The sequence below is a fragment of the Littorina saxatilis genome, linkage group LG8 (genome assembly GCF_037325665.1).
Source record: "Littorina saxatilis isolate snail1 linkage group LG8, US_GU_Lsax_2.0, whole genome shotgun sequence".
In the NCBI taxonomy this organism is placed as follows: domain Eukaryota; kingdom Metazoa; phylum Mollusca; class Gastropoda; order Littorinimorpha; family Littorinidae; genus Littorina; species Littorina saxatilis.
In genome coordinates this window covers 56,450,659-56,471,690 of record NC_090252.1, presented here as the reverse complement: position 1 = coordinate 56,471,690, position 21,032 = coordinate 56,450,659, and the positions used below count along the sequence as shown (strand labels likewise).

The following is a 21,032-nucleotide window of genomic DNA, read 5'->3' as shown; positions in this document are numbered from 1 at the left end:
CTATTTTAGATACGCATTTGATTGTTAGTGGGGCTCCTATGTTGCAAAATCATTCAAATCATGCAACAAACACCAAATTAAGCAAATATGAAGAGTTTTATGTGCTTAACAAAACCTGATACAGAGCCATCGCGAAAAATAAAAAAATGGGTAGTTTTTAAACAATTTTTCAAAATGGCCGCCAGTATAAACGGTTGGGTATGTTAGGCATATTTCACTTCATGTGATTAACAGCAAATTTGGCGTAAATGGACATTTGCTTTTGCTTAACAAAACCTGATACAGAGCCACCGTGAAAAAATTAAGAAATCAGTAGTTTTTTTACAATTTTCAAAATGGCCGCCAATAAAAGGGTATTTAGGCATTTTTGATGCTACAAGACATTCTCTTGCAATAGAAACTAACACAAACACATTTTTAAACAAACAATACATGTATTGTTGGTGCTGAGAATGATTGGACGGTGTGGGTGGCAGGGTTGAAGAATTTGTGGATTACCTAAACTGTGCAAAAATAAATATATTGCACCAATTTTCATACCAAAACAAAAACATTCATTCCTGTGCTGTTATATTCAATGTATGCTATTGAGGGCACTCAACTTGGCTAACTGGGACACTTTTAAGATAAAAGTTGGCCTTTACATGGGTTATTTGACCGCCGCCCAAATAAGGGTACCCCCAAAATAAAACTGATAAAAATGTAATGTATCAACTCAAAAGTCGACTAAAATTCATAATCGCTGTATTTCGAAAACGTTGTTTGTTCTCATGTGTTTACACAACTAGCACATTCCGGCAAGTGTCTATACTCAAAAGAAACTTTGGCAGTACTTGAAACAACCATCTGTCATATATATATACATGCGAAGTCAAAAATATGTGGGATGTAAGTCAACAAACCTGTGGCAGTTTTTAAAATATTATTTCGTGAAGATTTGAAAGTGTACTCAAACGGTTGAACTATGCCTCGTGCGTAGACACACATTCCTGAAAGTTTCAACGCAACCCACTTGGTCATTGCTAAAATACATGGATTTTAGTTGACTTGGGTATCCCTCAAATTTGACACATAAACATCTCATCCGTGAGATCGACACATACATCAGTAGGTACAATGGCACAACACTAGAAATATGCAAGATGGCGAAATAAAACAACCTGTTCTGGATGGATAATCAAGTTGACTTTCTCTTCGTATTCAACAGTGACCCAGTTGTGCCTCAGGAATTGTCGTCGGCTTTTTAAAAGGTACCCGAAGTTTTTGTCACATCTCTTTGTCACGTCAAGGTATCCTTATTTTGACGGCGTAAATGATGATGTTAAAAAAAAATGTGCCAGATAGCGAAGATGCGAGCCTTTAATGGCATAGACAGTTTGAATAAAATGACACAGGAATAAAAGTTTGAGTTGGGGTATGAAAATGGGTGCAATAATATTTTTGCACAGTTTAGATGCTGACAGTTTTCACAGGCATGCAAGCACATTTGCAGAGAGCTGTGCTCTGCAGTCCTTCTTAGCAGCATTTGCAGCGTTTTGTTGTACAGCTCTTCTTGCAGGCACACCTCATGAGTTCTCGGCACACGCTGGATACCTCTTGAAAGCTCGTCCAGAATGACTCCCACTTTCCAGCCTTGAACTGCCAGCCCACAGAGTTTGGAAGTCTAATAGGTAGATGGCTCTTCTCAATCTCATGTCCTGCAGCAGCACCTCACTTGTAAGGGGATTATGGTCAATTTGGCAGCTCTTTTTACTGAAGAGGTACCGTCTAGCACTGTTTACACCCAGTACGTTGCTGGTTTTGTCCTACAAATGTACACCAAAAAGCTCTTGTGCTGCCCTGTCAGTGGTACTCAGCTTACAAAGAGGAGCAGACAACCTGAAGAAAGTTTGAGTGACGTCTTCAAATGCTTGCCATACTTCCCAAGCCTTCTGATTCCCCAATACCATTGAAGAACGACATAGTGTCACAGCCTGTAAGGCTATGCAAAATGGGCAGACAGGGTGACTTCTCTTGGCCAATGGCTTTGGCAATGTGGCGATACACTTCACGAGCAGAAAAAAACGCAACACAGCTGGAATGAGAAGCAGACTGTCTGGCCTCCTCTACATCCATGGTGCAGGAAATCAGCCTGGGGTACCCTTCACACAAAAGATGAAAAGTGACATTTTTATTTGAATGTATTTGAATAATGTTTACTATCTCAGAGAGTCGGTCAAAGCCGGGTTAGCAAGTCTTCACACAACAGACCAAAATGAAAGAAAATTGTATTTCATGAATTCGTATAATTCTTACTGTTTCAGGTTAAAAAACAAACAAACACAGTTTCCAGTGACCCAACTGATTCTGGAATCTTTCTGACCGCTACATTTATTCGCTTCAAACAGTCGCTAACAGAATGTTGACCATAGTGAGGGTTCGTACGTTAAACCCATCAAATTCACAGAGGTCGCTTACAAATGATGTGCAAACATGTTCCAATTAATACAAATAAAAATATCTTACTGTTAAGATGTATTAGGTAACAAACCTTGATACAGTAGTACTACTACTAGTGAAATCGGCTCCCTTCTGTGGCACCGGAATAAATGCAGAACGCTTGTTCCCAGGAACCGGCATGTGGTGTAACTCTTGTATATATCCTGTAAAAATAAAATTCACACCAATGCACGGTCAACTTAAAATAAGCAAAAGGATGAGAAACAAGCAACAAACCAAAATTGTAAAACTCAAAGAGCGGTACCTCTTCATTTTTCAAAACCACTTATCTCATTTGATTAGCATACACTGTATGCTTTTGTCTGTTACCTACCGTCTTTGAAAGTTTGATCACAACACTGTAAAGACATGGGGAGTGGAGTGTTTTTATCTCCAGCTGGTCATCCTACTATCTGGCCTACCCTCACTCAGTTTTTGACTCTACCCCTCCCCACCTTATGGAAGTCCTTAACGTAGGCAGGACTAATCATTTATTATACCATGAACAATCTCTTTCTCCTCGCCCTTTATTCAAAGTTCGTTTAATCTGTTTAAAATCACCAGCGTGGCGATCATGATTTCCTTACTTGTAATCAACAGATAGATCTAGATCTATCAGCATCACAATCCAGCTGATGAGCTATTGCAAGATTAAACAAAGTCTCTGCATTTCAGCGCTTCACCCGATGAATAACAGACCCCAGGGGAGAATTAAACAGTAAAATGATGTGACATTGGTGAATGGATGCGTATTCTTGAAAACTTACCTTCAGAAACGTTGTTTTCGCTCAAATCAAAACACGCAATGTTGCGGAGGCCGCCATCTTGAATTTTCATGCTGCGGATATATAAAATTCTAAAAACGATCAAATTAAATACCAGAACACAAAAATACCCATGAGAGTATTTATGTCATGCATGTGTTATCAGCAGACAACTTCTGGTGCATGGAAAACCATTGAATTTTACATTTGCTGAGTTGGGAATATTTACTGCTGAGCGCTTTTGGTACGAATTTCGTCTGCTGTAAATGCAGCCTTTTATTCCATATCAAAGACAAAAAAACCGATTTCTGAAGTGGCTCTGTATCTGAAATCCCTTAAATAATTATAAAGAACAATATCACAAAGTATGATGTTTGTTGCAAGATGTGAATGATTTATGAGTGCGTCTGCAACATACGAGCCCCACTATGTTATGTCCAATGGCGTGCACAACTTGTTCCGTATTAACTGTTCTGATTTTGTGTCGCTTTTTAACGCAGAAACCTTGCTTTTGTGAATGTGATTTCGAGGGGTTTCCATTGTGTTTCAGGTTACACTGTGTAGACACCACTTTATGTAAAATCAGACTCTACGCTTGATATGGCAGGGGAATAGATGGCCTTTGCGGTCATGTAACTGGTTTAACGTTACAGAATACAGAATACAGAATCTTTAATTGCCCAAGGTTGGGAATTTTTTGATGACAAACGTTTAACGGCCTCGCCACAAACGTCTGCACTTTAACCCATTGGCCTAGTTTGTTATGACTCGCAGTGTAAGACCAAGTATTGCAACGCCGGGTTTTATATGTCTGTGTTTCAGTCTGCGTCACGTCTGTTTATAATTAATGACGCCAGTGTTACAGCGCATGTGTATGGCGAAAGATGCGCGCCCGTGTGTGTGTGTAGCTGCATACTTTACATCCTGTTGTAGGGGATGACCGTACAGTGTGTGTGTGTGTGTGTGTGTGTGTGTCTGTGTGTCTGTGTGCGTGGATGTGTGTGTGTGTGTGGGTGTGTGTGTGTGTGGGTCAGTGAGTGTGTGTGTGATTGTGTATGTGAGTGAGTGTGTGTGTGTGTGTGTGTGTGTGTACGTGTTCGCGTGCGCCTGTATGTATGCGTGTGTATGTGTGCGTGTGTATGTGTGAGTGTGTGTGTGTGTGTGTGTGTGTGTGTCAGTGTGCGCGTGCGTGCGTGCGTGAGTGTGACTGAGTGTGTGTGTGAGCGTGGTCACGTGTGTGTATGTGTGTGCACAGGCTGACGCAGTGCGTATGCGTGTGTGTATGTAGGGGTGTTGGGTGTGACAGAGCGAGTAGGTGAAGGTGGGAGGAGCTTAGGAGTCAGAACGAGTGGATGGTAAATAATTATGTATATATTCTGACGCTGTTGCACGGCCCTAGCTAGTCGAGCCAGTGGCACGTACGTTGCCACACACTAATTATGCTCTGTGTCTTTTAAACTACCTGCCGTCCCGTGTAGACCACACGAGATTAGTCCAGGATTTTACAAGGGATACACTCTTTCTTCTTCTGGAGGCATATTCCACACATAAACACTGAACGTGATGCCTCGTCTGCAGGGTGAGGTTAGTGTTTGGTGTTTTGTTGCTAAATTGATTGTGCAGATTGCTACTGTTTCAACATTTAAATGCTCACTCCTTGTCCGCGTGAAAACAGCTCGGCTGACCATCCTAGATCGGGCCAGGCTTTAACATAGGATAAGGCCACCCCTCCACTTGGTCAAACATCAAAAATGAACAGGCTGGTTGCTTGGTATGATAAGGTTCAATTTGTTGATGAACTAATTTCCTAATAATCCATTAGTAGAATTTACTTAAAAAAATTCATCAAAACATTCCCATTGAGCACAAATAGTACCCTACCCACGCTATCTTATTTGGTAGGGATTTCACATAAGATAAGGCAACCCCTCCTCTCGGTCAAATACCCCAAAATCATTAACCGGTGAGTTGGAATTTGAATGAATTAATTAAATAATAGTAATAATAATGAGAATACTTACATGACACAAATCGTAAAACAGTTCTAAGCGCTTCATAAAAACATGCACAACTTATTAATTCTGATCACAATGCCAAAATAATCAAGTAGTAATATACATCAAAGTAAACTTCTACAATTTACAAAGCGAAAGGACTAACAGGGGACATGGGAGTAAAAGTTGCGTACACCTGGCGTGAGCAGTAAATTGCTCATATTAGGGTGGAGTCATTTATTCGTTATTTATTCGTCAGGGGTTGTACAAGTTTTGTATGAACTGTTTACTCGGAACACACCTATGGTGGGGAGTAATTTTCTCTTGTAATGGGGGAGTAATTTTTTCGTAAAGGGAGTAACATTTTCATACGACATTTTTACTCCGGAGTAAGCGTCTCGTGGGATTAATTTTCTCGTGTAATAGGGGAGTATTTTTTTCTAACGGGAGTAACATTTTCATACGACATTTTTACTCCGGAGTAAACGTCTCGTGGGATTAATTTTCTCGTGTAATAGAGGAGTATTTTTTTTCTAACGGGAGTAACATTTTCATACGACATTTTTACTCCGGAGTAAACATCTCGTGGGATTAATTTTCTCGTGTAATAGGGGAGTAATTTTTTCGTAAAGGGAGTAACATTTTCATACCACATTTTTACTCCGGAGTAAACATCTCGTGGGATTAATTTTCTCGTGTAATAGGGGAGTATTTTTTTCGTAAAAGGAGTAACATTTTCTCACGACATTTTCACTCCGAAGTAAACATCTCGTGGGAGTAATTTTCTCGTGTTACACAGGGTCAAAATGATGAGTCCAACGGTTTACTCAGGACAAAGTGTGCCTTGAATTAATATTGAGTCGCCTAGGGCGTTGTGTTAAAACATCACAAGTAGGCCGTGCCAGGTGCACAGTTAGATCAGTCGTTTGTGTGACACATCCATTTTGTGTAAAATCGTGTTGTAAAAAATGTATTTGATAAGACAACTTGATGAATGTGTCTGCATGGCAGGAAGCAACCGCTAGTACAAACTACCGTGTTTTGTTTTGTTGCTGTTTTTTTAATGTATTTTTATTTACTCTATACCGCGACCATCAAGCCATGCCCTCCCCCCTCCACATGAACACACACACACACACACACACACACACACACACACACACACACACATACACACAATACACACACACATACACACACATACACACACACATACACATACAAACACACACGACACACACACACACACACACACACACACACACACACACACACACACACAAACACACACTGTGTTTTGTATTTGTCAAACGTATGTACTCTTTTGTGATTCTGTTTCCTGGTCTCCGTCCTGTCATGCAAAGATTATACATGTGGGGGAAAAAAGAGAATTTAAAAACAAAGCATTTGTAACTCCCCAAAACTAGTGGTAGTTAAAAAAAAAGAAAAAGAAAAAGAAAAAGAAACAAGTCGCGTAAGGCGAAAATACAACATTTAGTCAAGCTCAGTCGAACTCACAGAATGAAACTGAACGCACTGCATTTTTTTCCGCAAGACCGTACACTCGTAGCATCGTCTGTCCACCGCTCGTGGCAAAGGCAGTGAAATTAACAATCCAGAAAAGCGCGGTAGCGGTTGCGCTGAGGAGGATAGCACGCTTTTCTATATCTCTATTCTTTTTAACTATCTGAACGTGTTTTTAATCCAAACATATCATATCTATATGTTTTTGGAATCAGGAACCGACAAGGAATAAGATGAAATTGTTTTTAAATCGATTTCGAAAATTTAATTTTAATCATAATTTTTATATTTTTAATTGTCAGAGCTTGTTTTTAATCCAAATATAACATATTTATATGTTTTTGGAATCAGAAAATGATCAAGAATACGATAAACGTAATTTTGGATCGTTTCATAAAAAAAATAATTTAATTACAATTTTCAGATTTTTAATGACCAAAGTCATAAATTAATTTTTAAGCCTCCAAGCTGAAATGCAATACCGAAGTCCGGCCTTCGTCGAAGATTGCTTGGCCAAAATTTTAATCAACTCTATTGAAAAATGAGGGTGTGACAGTGCCGCCTCAACTTTTACAAAATGCCGGATGTAATGTCATCAAAGACATTTATCGAAAAACAAAAAAAAAACATCCGGGGATATCATTCCCAGGAACTCTCATGTAAAATTTCATAAAGATCGGTCCAGTAGTTTGGTCTGAATCGCTCTACACACACACACGCACAGACACACAGACACACAGACACACACACACACACACACACACACACACACACACACACACACACACACACATACACCACGACCCTCGTCTCGATTCCCCGTCTATGTTAAAACATTTAGTCAAAACTTGACTAAATGTAAAAACAAAAAAAAGTACATGTAGTAGTCAGAGACTGTAGAGTACACAGATGTGTACTCTACAGTCGGGGCAGGGTCACCCAAAATCCGGTACCAAAATTGCAAAAAATTGTATCTCAGGTTCTATTGGGTATTTTTACTTCAAATTTGGCCAAGACATACAGGAAGGGTTCTAAAATAAATCTGTACAGTCTAATTGGTGATATAACTTTGCTTTTTTTAGTAAAAATGTATAATAAACATATATTTTATATTGTGCGAAAATATAAAAAGCCATAATTGTCAGAAACATAGTGGCTTTGCATTTCTATCAGCATGTCTGATTTTTTTCATGACTGCTTTTGACTGTCTTGCCTGTGGCTGGTACCAAAATCGTATTTGTACTCATCAGAACTGTTATCATAACGCATGGGCCAAATTTTCGAAAAAATATTAGTACAATAATAAAAGACAAATACCTGTATTTTCTCTGTTTACTTTCAATCTGCTTGATTTTAGTACCGGCCATAGATACCACATCAAAGAATAAGTGTGCAAAATTTCAAGACAATTGGTAAACATGTAATAAAGTTATGAGAAACAGAGTGTGTCTGATGCGCGATTTTTGATGAAAGTTTCGCGTGCAGATTTTTTTATGTAATTTTGTGTTGTGTTGACACACACACATACCTTTTTTGAAAGCACATATCTCACGAATGCCTTTGTGTATCGAGAAAAAATAAACAGTGTCTGAAAGAGGAGAAATCAAACTTTAAAATAAGCCTAAACACTTTTGTGTTTGCCAAAAAACCCGATTTTTTTCAAAATCTGGGTGACCCTGCCCCCTTTTTCGGATGATTATATATTCATAATGCCTAGACTCCCCTGAACATGATGATACACGAATACTGGCTGTAGTATAAACATTAAAGGCACAGTAAGCCTCCCGTAAACCATCACAGAGCTCCTCGAGCGTTTAAATACAGTACAAGCATACTTCCATTTGAACGCTCACCGAACGGGAACATCCTGGCTGCTTTCTGTCGAGCGTGAGACATTTTCCAAGAATTTATTTTCGTGGACTTGGCCCTGAAGAAAAATGGCGCCTCGTTTTTGCGCTAGACCTAACTTTTAAAATCTAAATAATAAATTGACAGCTTGTTACACAAACATTCTTTAATCATAAAAGAATTCGTTTTTCATCAAGACAAGATCAGAACAATTCGAAGTTGTGAAAGTTTAAAAAAAGAAAAGCCCGGAAGCAGGGTCACGCAAGGGTCGTGGCAGACGACGGTTTTATGACTTTTATCAGTGCAAATCGCCGTTCCTCTCAACAGTCAAAAGCCATCGCTAGAGTTCTTGTGAACCACAGCCGTTGTTTCGTGCATAAAAAAAACGTGCTATTGTAGATAAGCTCACGTCGAGTCGCATTCAAATGACTAACTATGACGACTGCATTGTGAAAAGGGAAAACTGGATCACACGGGTTCACGATGGCTCAGGGGTAAGATAAACCACGCAAAAATAAATTCTTTGAAAATTGTTCGCTCTTTACGGAGGGCACCTAGGATGTTCTCAATTGGTGAGTGTTTAAATGAAAGGGTGTTTGTACTGTGTGTAAAACCCTGACCGTATCTGTGATGGTTTACGGGAGGCTTACTCTGCCTTTAAGGAAGTAACATTCAATTTAGTGGTAAAAAAACTTGACATTCTTATAAAAAAAAAATCCGTCACCCCTTTCTCGGTCGCTGACAATGATTCGGACGTCGCGACTTAATTATATAAGATACCAATCAGTGCACGCCGGGATGCCCTATTCATGCAGTCATCTCCCACTGCATATAGGACTAGGTCACTAAGTCAGCGAAACAAACATCCATCATTCTGACAATCCTTTGTCTCTTTCCTTGAGACATACATCAGACACGACAGAACGTGTGTGTGACGCCATTATTCACCTTGGTACGTCATCTCGAACTTGTGTGTCGCTTTTAACGTCAGAGATTCTACTTCGGAAGAGAGGAACAAGGAAAGACGTTGTAGTGTGTGTGTGTGTGTGTGTGTGTGTGTGTGTGTGTGTGTGTGTGTGTTTGTGTGTGTGTGTGTGTGCGTGCGTGCGTGCGTGTGTGTCACGGTGTGTGTGTGTGTGTGTGTGTGTGTGTCACGGTGTGTGTGTGTGTGTGTGTGTGTGTGTGTGTGTGTGTGTGTGTGTGTGTGTGTGTGTGTGTCACGGTGTGTGTGTATGTGTTTATGGTGGGATAGCTCGACTCCCGCGCGAAATTTAGCGCTTTACTTGGACTCATAATTTTAATTCGACGTCCAAATAAAACACGTCTTCAAAATCACTCCAAAATAATTATGGAGGCTTGAAATAATGTGTAATACATATAGATAATTGAATTTGCCTACATTTTCACAATTTAGCAAAATGTCGGAATATAACACACATTGTCTTACTTTTTGTGTTTTGTGTTTGTCCGGATACAACCTGAGTAACAATCCCTGTTCACACACACTTTTTTTTTCGCAGTTTCAATCAATCAATCAATCAATGAGTCTTATATCGCGCATATTCCGTGGGTACAGTTCTAGGCGCTCTGCAGTGATGCCGTGTGAGATGAAATTTTATACGGCCAGTAGATTGCAGCCATTTCGGCGCATATTTACCTTTCACGGCCTATTATTCCAAGTCACACGGGTATAGGTAGACAATTATTAACTGTGCCTAAGCAATTTTGCCAGGAAAGACCCTTTTGTCAATCGTGGGATCTTTAACGTGCACACCCAATGTAGTGTACACGGGGGGAGGTTCGGACACCGAAGAGAGTCTGCACACAAAGTTGACTCTGTGAAATAAATTTTCCGCCGAACCTGGGATCGAACTCACGCTGACAGCGGCCAACTGAATACAAATCCAGCGCGCTACCAACTGAGCTATATCCCCGCCAGTTTAACATAATATGAGGTTGTTTTATTACTATTACATGAGCAAGTTGCTTTTTAACTATATTTTGAATTTAGAACAGCTAGATTTTAAATTAAAACTAATATTTTTGTTGTTTTTATGTTTGCTGACATATATTGGATTTTATGCTTTTGTATCAGTCAGGTTTTGTAAATCAAGCTCAGTTTTTAGAAAAAAAATCTTCTCTTAGAACTTTGATATTAAAAAAAAAGTAAATGCTGTGGTGGTAGTGGTTGTTGTTGTTTATTTTGTCCTCCAAGGCTCCATATTCCTTCAAAATACATGTATTATCATTCTGCTATGTTGTGCTGGTTTCGTGTCTAACTTACACCAAAAAATGTAAGTAACCTGTACTTTTTTTTAAAAACACTTTTGCCTTTAAATCATACCCTAGCTTGTGTATGCTACAGTGGAACCCCTGTCTCAAGACTTTATTTCAAAACATAAGGTCATAACATTTATCATATATTCGGGATCAGCTCGTTACTCCCCCGGCTCTTTCTTTCTTTCTTTATTTGGTGTTTAACGTCGTTTTCAACCAAGAAGGTTATATCGCGACGGGGAAAGGGAGATCAAACACCTCAGAGCTGGAACATTTCGTTTTTGCCGCATAACATGAAGATTTCACCACTTTGATGCATCCACTGATAGGAAGTGTTAAATATTTGCTATTCTATCATCAGGAGTACATATTTCATCTATACGGGCCTTATATTGTCCGTTTTGCGAATTGCGTCAGAGCTGGAACAAACCTAAGCTCCGCCCATTTTGCTATTGCTCAGAGCTGGCACATCGATTAAACTAGTTAATTAATTTTGAGAGAAATCTAGAAGCAATCTGACAAATGTTTTGACGCCAAAACATTGCTTTTACATTGGCCCAGCTCCCCATTAGGGTTTGGGTGTTCTGTGTTAGTCTGTATCGAGCATAACCCCGAACATGCGCACAAATCTCCACTTTTTGACATAAATGATCAATTATTGCGATATATATATATTCATTGTAGCATCTAGTTGCCTACATTTGGTAATACCCAAAGCATTTGTGAACGTTTCAAACCAAAAAGTATAGTGGAACTCTGCTTTAGACACCTAGTCTTTTCATGCTCAAAAAAAAACCAAAAAAAACCTTCCCCTACCCTACCTCCCCGGTTTTGTAAAGAAAATCTGGCCTGAAGTCTTTTCATGCGCAAAAAACCCCACAAAAACAAAAACATTCTAAGCTTTCTGTCTGTGGCGGTTTGTAATTAATAACGACATCCAATAAAGTCTACCAATTACGTAATTCCTTTCTAAGCTCTCTGTCTCTGACGGATACATTTGAATAACGACATCCAATAAAGTCTACCAACAGCTGCGAAAACTGTTAAGAAACTTGAAACTCATCAAAAGGAATGAGTTGCACCTTGGGTCATTTCGGTCCTGAATTTCCCGACCTGAGCCAGGCAAAGCAGGAAAACAATACAACGTAATTCCTTTCTAAGCTTTCTGTCTCTGACGGATTGCATTTGAATAACGACATCCAATAAAGGCTACCAACTATCAGCTGCGGAGACATCTGTCTCAAAAATATACGCCGAAAGGCGTTAAAGTTCCCCTTGGTTTGTCCCTGTCAAAAAAAAATAATTTGGGATTACTGGTAGCTTTTTTGTACTACCACGCATATGTAACGCCATTTTGATAAAGTTGATAGTATTTACAGCTTTCCGGTCATATGTCCGGCTATCACTCACTTTTAGGTGGCAGATGTCCAGATATAACACGTGTTTCAGAATCTCTATTTTTGGGTGTGTAACTTTCAATAATGAGTGGGGTTGTTGTTTTTAAATCTCAAAAAGTATTCTTAAAGTCTAACACATGTTTACACTCGCACTCCGTGTCTGTAGCTTTAGAAATAAACAAGTCCAGATATAACACATATTTCTTTGCTGCAAATGTCCAGATATCCCCCCCCCCTCAGACACGTACACGTATGTGTGTGTGTGTATGTGTGTGTGTGTGTGTGTGTCACGGTGTGTGTGTGTGTGTGTGTGTGTGTGTGTGTGTGTGTGTGTCACGGTGTGTTCTCAGGGTTTCGTGCTGGAGGGTCACATTTTGTACATTAGTTTGTCAAGAAATATAAAATAATGTGTCCTTGCGTGTGTAAGTTACGATCTGCCACGCAGTATTCGTGATGTTTTACAAATTTAAATGCGCCTGAACTAAAACCGTGTTTCCTGTTATGTAATAATATAGGCTATTGTCCTTGTAAGTGTGAGTTACGAGTTGTTACAACATCTTCATGGTGTTATAAAACAAACACACACACACACACACACAGCACACACACACACACACACACACACACACACACACCATTTTTCTTTTCAAGGAAAACCACAAGGACTTCCATCCTGTTTGTATTAGAGAAGTCGACAACGTGACAATACCCAGCAACACAATTGTGTTTTGATCATCTTATCTCATCTGCAGCACACATCCCGTTGCCATACAATTTCAACGTCGATATGTGTCCGCTGTTCAGCGTTGCACTGAATGGTGTGGAGTGACTTCAGTACTTTACCATTGTTTCATTTGTTTTCTGTTTGATTGTGAGCAAATAATTATTGAAGCGGCAGATGTTCTGTTATGCAGCTAGCTTCACTTATTGAAATCACGATTCCTATGTTATATACTTGCACGGCTGATGCTTTATTCAGCAGCATCACTTATTGAAATCACGATTCTTGTGTTGTATACTTGCACGGCTGATTCTTTATTAATGGCACAGTAAGCCTCCCGTAAACCATCACTGAGCTCTCCGGGCCTCTACATACAGTGCAGGCATACTTCCATTTGAACGCTCACAGAACGGGAACATCCTGGCTGCTGTCTGTCGAGAGTGAGACATTTTCAAAGAATTTATTTTCGTTTACTATGCGAACGGACAATCAGGCGCCTCGTTTTGGTGCTAGACCTAACTTTTAAAATCTAAATAATAAATTGACAGCTTGTTACACAAACATTCTTAAATCATAAAAGAATTATTTTTTCCATCAAGACAAGATCAGTACAATTCGAAGTTTGAAAAAAGAAAAGCCCGGAAACGTGTCACGCGGAACGTCTTTCTAGTAGCAGACGACGGTTGTGCCTAGCGCCAGTTCCTCTGAACCGTCAACCGCCACCGCTCTAGTCCGCAGCCGTTTGTGGCGTTTTAGATTCAGAGCTAGAGGTACACAATAACGTGCTATTGCAGATAAGCTTACAGAGAGTCGCATTGAAATCACAATCTGACGACTAAATTGTGAACAAAAGAAAACTGGATCACACGGGTTCACGATGGCTCAGGGGTAAAATAAACTACGCAAACAATTTTTTTTTTTAAATTTGCTCGCTCTTTACAGAGGGCACCTAGAATGTTCTCAAGCGGTGAGTGTTTAAATGAAAGGGTGTTTGTACTGTGTGTAACAGCCTAACAGTATCTGTGGTGGTTTACGGGAGGCTTACTGTGCCTTTAAATGAAATGGTGTTTGTACTGTGTGTAACAGCCTGACAGTATCTGTGGTGGTTTACGGGAGGCTTACTGTGCCTTTAAATGAAATGGTGTTTGTACTGTGTGTAACAGCCTGACAGTATCTGTGGTGGTTTACGGGAGGTTTACTGTGCCTTTAAGCAGCACCACTTATTGAAATCACGATTCCTTTGTTGTATACGTGAACGATAATTTTTTTTATGATGTTTTTTTACGCCTTCGAACTCTTCAAAGCAGTTGTGTTCGTCCACAATAGCACGTAGCAGGAGACATACGGACGGGTAATCAAATTTGCCGCTTCATATTTTTTTTTTTATTGCAATGTAATATATTTTTTTTTATATATAAAGCAAGTTCGTATACATGTACTATAATTCTTTTGTGAATTAAATATTCTTTATCTTGGTCTCACTCAAAATGGCGCTCACACGTGTGAAATCGTCACACGTTCATAAATGTTTTTTGTTGACAATGTTGAAAATAGACGAATTCTGTCTGGCGTGTGTAGGTTACAAAAGAATTGTGTCTCTTGGAAACATTGAGGCAAGCTTTCCCATGTGACCTGGCTTATAGTCCAATCACTCGCTAGGTACGCGACTCCAAACGTGGTCCCCGTCCGAGTAAAGCGTAAACTCTGATAACAGCTCAACGAGCTTTACATTTCAATACAAGAAAGATTATTTCCGCTTGGCTATTACCCAATATTGACGGACTGTGTGATGATATCTTCTGCTATGGTCTGTTGAGACAGTGATATCAAAATCGAGACCTCCGGTCTCGATTTTGATATCACTGTCGAAACAGACCAATAGCAGAAGATATCATCACACAGTCAGTCAATGTTAGATATATTGCTAATTCTCTGGACATTTTGTATTTACTTTAAAGAAATTACAAAAGTATTTGTCTCAGTTTTGGCTGTTCCATATCCCTCCCTCTGATTATTATTTCTTTTTGTTCACTCTTTTCTTGTACTTTTCAGTATTTTAAAATGTCTTTCCTTTCAAAAAGTCTTTAGTCACTTGCTCAACTAAATTCTGGGATAATTACATTTTCATATATATTTGTTTGTTTTTAAATTTAGGTGTTTTTGTTTTTGAAGTGGGGAGGCAATAAAGAGGTCGTCGACATCAAAACTGATATCGACGGAAATGTCGTCGATATCACTTTTGCACTGAGCTCAGTTTTTCCCAATTGACCAATGGAAATCCACGTAACATATGAAATAGCAATATGTGTATATATCTTCCAGAACATACTGGCTTTAATAGTTTGATATCGCTTCACGCAACACACACTTCTCTCTCTCTCTTCTCTCTCTCTCTCTCTCTCGCTCTCTTTCTCTCTCTCTCTCTCTCTCTCTCTCTTTCTCTTTCTCCCTCTCTCTCTCTTTATCTCTCTTTCTCTCTCTTCCTATCTCTTTCTCTCTCTCTTTTTCTCTCTCTCTCTATCTCTCTGTCTCTGTCTCTCTCTGTCTCTCTGTCTGTCCCCCCTCTCTCTCTCTCTCTCTCTCTCTCTCTCTCTCTCTCTCTCTATCTCACTGTCTCGCCGCCTGTCTCGCTGTCTTTCTCTCTCTGTGTCTCTCTGTCTGTCTCTCTGTCTCTGTCTCTCTGTCCCTCTCTGTCTGTCTGTCTGTCTGTCTGTCTGTCTGTCTGTCTGTCTGTCTGTCTCTCTCTCTCTCTCTCTCTCTCTCTCTCTCTCTCTCTCTCGATATAACCACGTTCAATGTCCCGAAAAAAATGCATTGCACATCACTTGCAATGCATTACAGTTTTGAGTGGGTAACTTTATTGACGACTCGCCCGTTACCAGGTATTGCCAGTGAATGTGCACGACTGTTCCCCAAAACGTGTGAAAGCATCAAACGAATTAAGTTAAAAAAAACTAAAAATAAAAAAACCGGATGGATCGTGATTCTGTACGAACAACAGCTGTGATTTAAAATTAATATGCTGCGCAATAAAGAGTCAGTCAGACATTGCTGCATGAACACCAACATAATATGCGGCTTTGCAATCGACCACGTGGAAGCCGGGAAAACTACTGACACAGCTTTTGGAAATGATGGAAATATAGCCAGGTTAGGATAGCGAACACACACACACACACACACACTGACACACACACACCCACACCCACCCACACACCCACACCCACCCACACACACACACACCCACACACACACCCACCCACACACACACACACAGGCACACACACACACACACTCACACAAACACACACACACACAGACAAACACAAACACACACACACACACACACAGACACACACACACTCACACAAACAAACACACACACGCACACACACACTCACCCACACCCCACACACACACACACATACACACTAACTAACTTACGCGCACGTATACACACACACACGCACACAGGCTCACCCACCCCACCCCACCCGCCCCCCACCCCTACACACACTCATACACACATGTGAAACCTGACAGCGAGTAGAGGGAAGGGAGGTGGGACGGGTTAGCTTAGCTTGTCAGTCAAGTAAACGACATCGCCAAGCTGATACCGACACCACACCCACCAGAATTTGCTCAAGCTTGCATTTTACAGCGCATGCATATTGTACACATTTTACAGCGTTTTCTTCTTAGGCAATATAACGGTAATAACCTGTCAGGAAGTGTTTTCAGGGAGTCAAACATATAGATTCTAAGGCCGATCAATCCCTGACACCTTTATTGGGACAGTACCAGCTGCAAGAGAGCGCTAGCATAGTTTGTGATATACAGGGTGGTCCAAAAAAATGTGGACAGTTTTGCGTGCCTGTCATTTCTGCTACAGGGCTCCCACCTATTCTTTTTCACCTGAAATGTCTCACACAAGCATGAAAGTTTAGTAAGGCACAGTTTTTTCTTCTTTGCAACATCATTTCTGGGCGTAGTTCAATAGTTCATCACATTCTCAATCCAAGCACCTCGTCAGTCTCTGGATTACGGCTGCGACACGGACATTGAAGTTGTTGATAACTCTGTCCAAGGTCTCGAGTGGAATCCTCCTGATTTCACGAAGAAAGTTCTTCTTTAGCGCTTGTATTGTCTGTGGATTGTTGTGGTAAACCCTTTCCTTCAAGTACCCCCAGAGGAAGAAATCTGGAGGAGAAAGATCTGGGGACGAGGTGCTTGGATTGAGAATGTGATGAACTATTGAACTACGCCCAGAAATGATGTTGCAAAGAAGACAAAACTGTGCCTTACTAAACTTTCATGCTTGTGTGAGACATTCCAGGTGAAAAAGAATAGGTGGGAGCCCTGTAGCAGAAATGACAGGCACGCAAAACTGTCTACATTTGTTTGGACCACCCTGTATATGGGGTTATCATTTTGTGGTTTTCAATAAAGACTGGTGCGCATGCATTGCAGATGCATTCTCATACCTTACTACCCCTTCATAACGGAAATAAAAGGCAGATACGTGCACCGTAAAATCCCTAGCAAACGCCCAGTATCTAGCAAACGCCCACCCCCCAATTTTGACCAAAAGTTGTGCAGAGGGGTCACTACCTAGCAAACGCCCACCCCGGTTGTTTGGTGTTTTTTTTAAGTTAATAGAAAAAGGTACCTGATTCTATTGTTATAGTGGGTGTTTTTTTATTTACAAAATATAATACAGTCCCAAAAGAAACCAACATTGATTTGAAATGTGTCTATATCACAAACCCAAAATCATCACCATCGCTCGGAAGATCAGGCTTATTTACGAAAATAATTGATATCTGTTATCTTTTAGCGTGCAATCGCTTGACTGAATGGTTAATCCACGCCTCGGCGTTCTTGTTGCTTCTTCCTTTATTGGAGTGACTTTCCCGTCTGGTTAACACTCGGTTTGATACATGACGTGTGTGTGTGTGTGTGTGTGTGTGTGTGTGTGTGTGTGTGTGTGTGTGTGTGTGTGTGTGTCAGTGTGTGTGTGTGCTCGCGCGCGCGCGCGTATGTGTGTGTGTGTGTGTGTGTGTGTGTGTTTGCTGAACAATCCACGATCTCTTTAAAATCGTCTAGTTATAAGTCGAACGACGTTTTGCATGTCTTTGGAAAGAACGATCAAATTTGATTTTTATTCTGAATTTTGCAGCTTGACGTAGGTTTCACTTTCCAAATTAATATAACAAGAAGAGCAAACGCTCGATCGAGTCACTTTCGCAGTTCTGAATATTATATGAGGCATCAGATGGACAGGAAGAAATTGCTATTCACAACACAATGAGTCACGTTCACATAAAATTTGAGCCCGGTCACTTTTATAGTTTCCGAGAAAAGCCCAACGTTAAGTTGTGTGTTGCCGAACAGAAAAGGCTAGTTATCTCCCTTGTTTTTCTGATAACGTTCGTAAAAGGCTACAGATGTAAATACTTTGATGTAAAGAATAATCCTACAAAGTTTCAATCACATCCGATGAACTTTGTCAAAGATATAAAATGTCTAATTTTTCCTTTGACGCTGACCTGTGACCTTGAAAAAGGTCAAAGGTCAACGAAACCATCGTTAAAGTGTAGAGGTCATTGGAGGTCACGACTAAACAAAATATGAGCCCGATCGCTTTGATAGTTTCCGAGAAAAGATATAAAATGTCTAATTTTTCCTTTGACGCTGACCTGTGACCTTGAAAAAGGTCAAAGGTCAACGAAACCATCGTTAAAGTGTAGAGGTCATTGGAGGTCACGACTAAACAAAATATGAGCCCGATCGCTTTGATAGTTTCCGAGAAAAGTCCAACGTTAAGGTGGTGTCTACGGACGGCCGGCCGGACGGCCGGACAGACTAACACTGACCGATTACATAGAGTCACTTTTTCTCAAGTGACTCAAAAAGTGATCAAGGGACTGTAGGTGAGAGGAACTAGTATGAGTTATTTCTAATATGCTGACTAGTGTTAGCAAATAATAACAGGCATGTCGAGAAAAAAAGATATCAAGCATGAGCCTTTCAGGCGAATGCTGATATCGTTTAATTCGACCAAAACAAATTTCGAAGCGATCCCGCGAATTAGACAGAACAGCTGCAATGGGATCTGGAGCGCTCCTACCTGATTATGCCTGTCAGTCAAAGAATTCTCGTGACCTGTGTCAGCCAATCAGAGTAATACTCCTGACGTGATGAATATTCACAGATCAAATGCGTTTGACACACAACAATCTCACAAGATAAACCATGTTCAACATGCGTTTCGGTTGCTTCGTTTTTACATTTAGTCAAGTTTTGACTAAATGTTTTAACGTAGAGGGGGAATCGAGACGAGGGTCGTGGTGTATGTGTGTGTGTGTGTGTGTGTGTGTGTGTGTGTGTGTGTGTGTGTGTGTGTGTGTGTGTGTGTGTGTGTGTGTGTGTGTGTGTGTGGCTGTCTGTCTGTGCGTGTGTGTGTGTAGAGCGATTCAGACTAAACTACTGGACCGATCTTTATGAAATCCTACATGAGAGTTCCTGGGTATGATATCCCCGGACGTTTTTTTCTTTTTTTCGATAAATACCTTTGATGACGTTATATCCGGCTTTTTGTAAAAGTTGAGGCGGCACTGTCACACCCTCATTTTTCAATCAAATTGATTGAAATTTTGGCCAAGCAATCTTCGACGAAGGCCGGACTTCGGTATTGCATTTCAGCTTGATGGCTTAAAAATTAATGAATGACTTTGGTCATTAAAAATCTGAAAATTGTAATTACATTTTTTTTTTATAAAACGATCCAAATTTACGTTCATCTTATTCTTGATCATTTTCTGATTCCAAAAACATATAAATATGTTATGTTTGGATTAAAAACAAGCTCTGAAAATTAAAAATATAAAAATTATGATCAAAATTAAATTTTCGAAATCAATTTAAAAACACTTTCATCTTATTCCTTGTCGGTTCCTGATTCTAAAAACATATAGATATGATATATTTGGATTAAAAACACGCTCAGAAAGTTAAAACGAAGAGAGGTACAGAAAAGCGTGCTATCCTTCTCAGCGCAACTACTACCCCGCTCTTCTTGTCAATTTCACTGCCTTTGCCACGAGCGGTGGACTGACGATGCTACGAGTGTACGGTCTTGCTGAAAAATTGCATTGCGTTCAGTTTCATTCTGTGAGTTCGACAGCTTGACTAAATGTTGTATTTTCGCCTTACGCGACTTGTTTTCTACTCTTCTGATTTGTTGCGTTTGTTTGCTTTGCTTTCTCTTTGTCAACGCATGGCGCCTTTAAGCGGTTTGTTGTGTGCGCCTTTAAGCGGTTTGTTGTGTGCGCCTTTAAGCGGTTTGTTGTGTGCGCCTTTAAGCGGTTTGTTGTGTGCGCCTTTAAGCGGTTTGTTGTGTGCGCCTTTAAGCGGTTTGTTGTGTGCTCCTTTAAGCGGTGTGTTGTGTGCGCCTTTAAGCGGTTTGTTGTGTGCTCCTTTAAGCGGTGTGTTGTGTGCTCCTTTAAGCGGTTTGTTGTGTGCGCCTTTAAGCGGTTTGTTGTGTGCGCCTTTAAGCGGTGTGTTGTGTGCGCCTTTAAGCGGTTTGTTGTGTGCGCCTTTAAGCGGTTTGTTGTGTGCGCCTTTAAGCGGTTTGTTGTGTGCGCCTTTGGCTTTGAGTCAAAAAGACATACGGGGAAGACCCAAGACTGCTTGGACAAACACACTGAAGATATAAGACACTGGTGTTTTTCTCACAAACACAGCAAAGAAATATTAGTCGGATGTTCTCTCTGGGTTCGTTGCACACTAAAGGCTCTCCAGGCAGTTGTTAGAAATTCACAAATTCAGTGAGTATACGTTATTTTCATTGTTGATCCCCATCTTTTGAGATCTGTATCAAACGACATAGTTTGGTAAACAAAAACAAACCAACAAACAAATGCAAACAACGTTTATGTACTGATCCATTTAGTTCAGAATTCTTGTTTACGATTGAACGCGCGCACACATGAAACCTCAGCCAGCCGCCAAAATAGTAAATTATGGG

General features: G+C 40.3%; 1 protein-coding gene and 1 long non-coding RNA gene across 3 annotated transcripts in view; one reads left to right on the top strand and one right to left on the bottom strand.

Moving 5' to 3' along the window:
- LOC138973899 (probable methyltransferase-like protein 24) overlaps window positions 1-21,032 on the top strand; it is an 85,541-nt gene that overhangs the window by 19,944 nt on the left and 44,565 nt on the right. The window contains exon 2 of one of the 2 annotated variants that reach the window (XM_070346599.1): window positions 4,721-4,826. The exons of the other annotated variant lie outside the window; for it this stretch is intronic. Coding sequence (XP_070202700.1) covers window positions 4,806-4,826 — 21 coding nt within the window. The 5' untranslated portion in view covers window positions 4,721-4,805. The remainder of the gene's footprint in view (window positions 1-4,720; window positions 4,827-21,032) is intronic. 2 annotated transcript variants of the gene reach the window in all.
- LOC138973897 (uncharacterized) lies at window positions 1,654-3,332 on the bottom strand. The gene is made up of 3 exons (XR_011458211.1): window positions 3,246-3,332; window positions 2,531-2,642; window positions 1,654-2,141 (listed from the first exon to the last, which is right to left on the bottom strand). It is a non-coding gene; the product is annotated as an uncharacterized lncRNA (long non-coding RNA).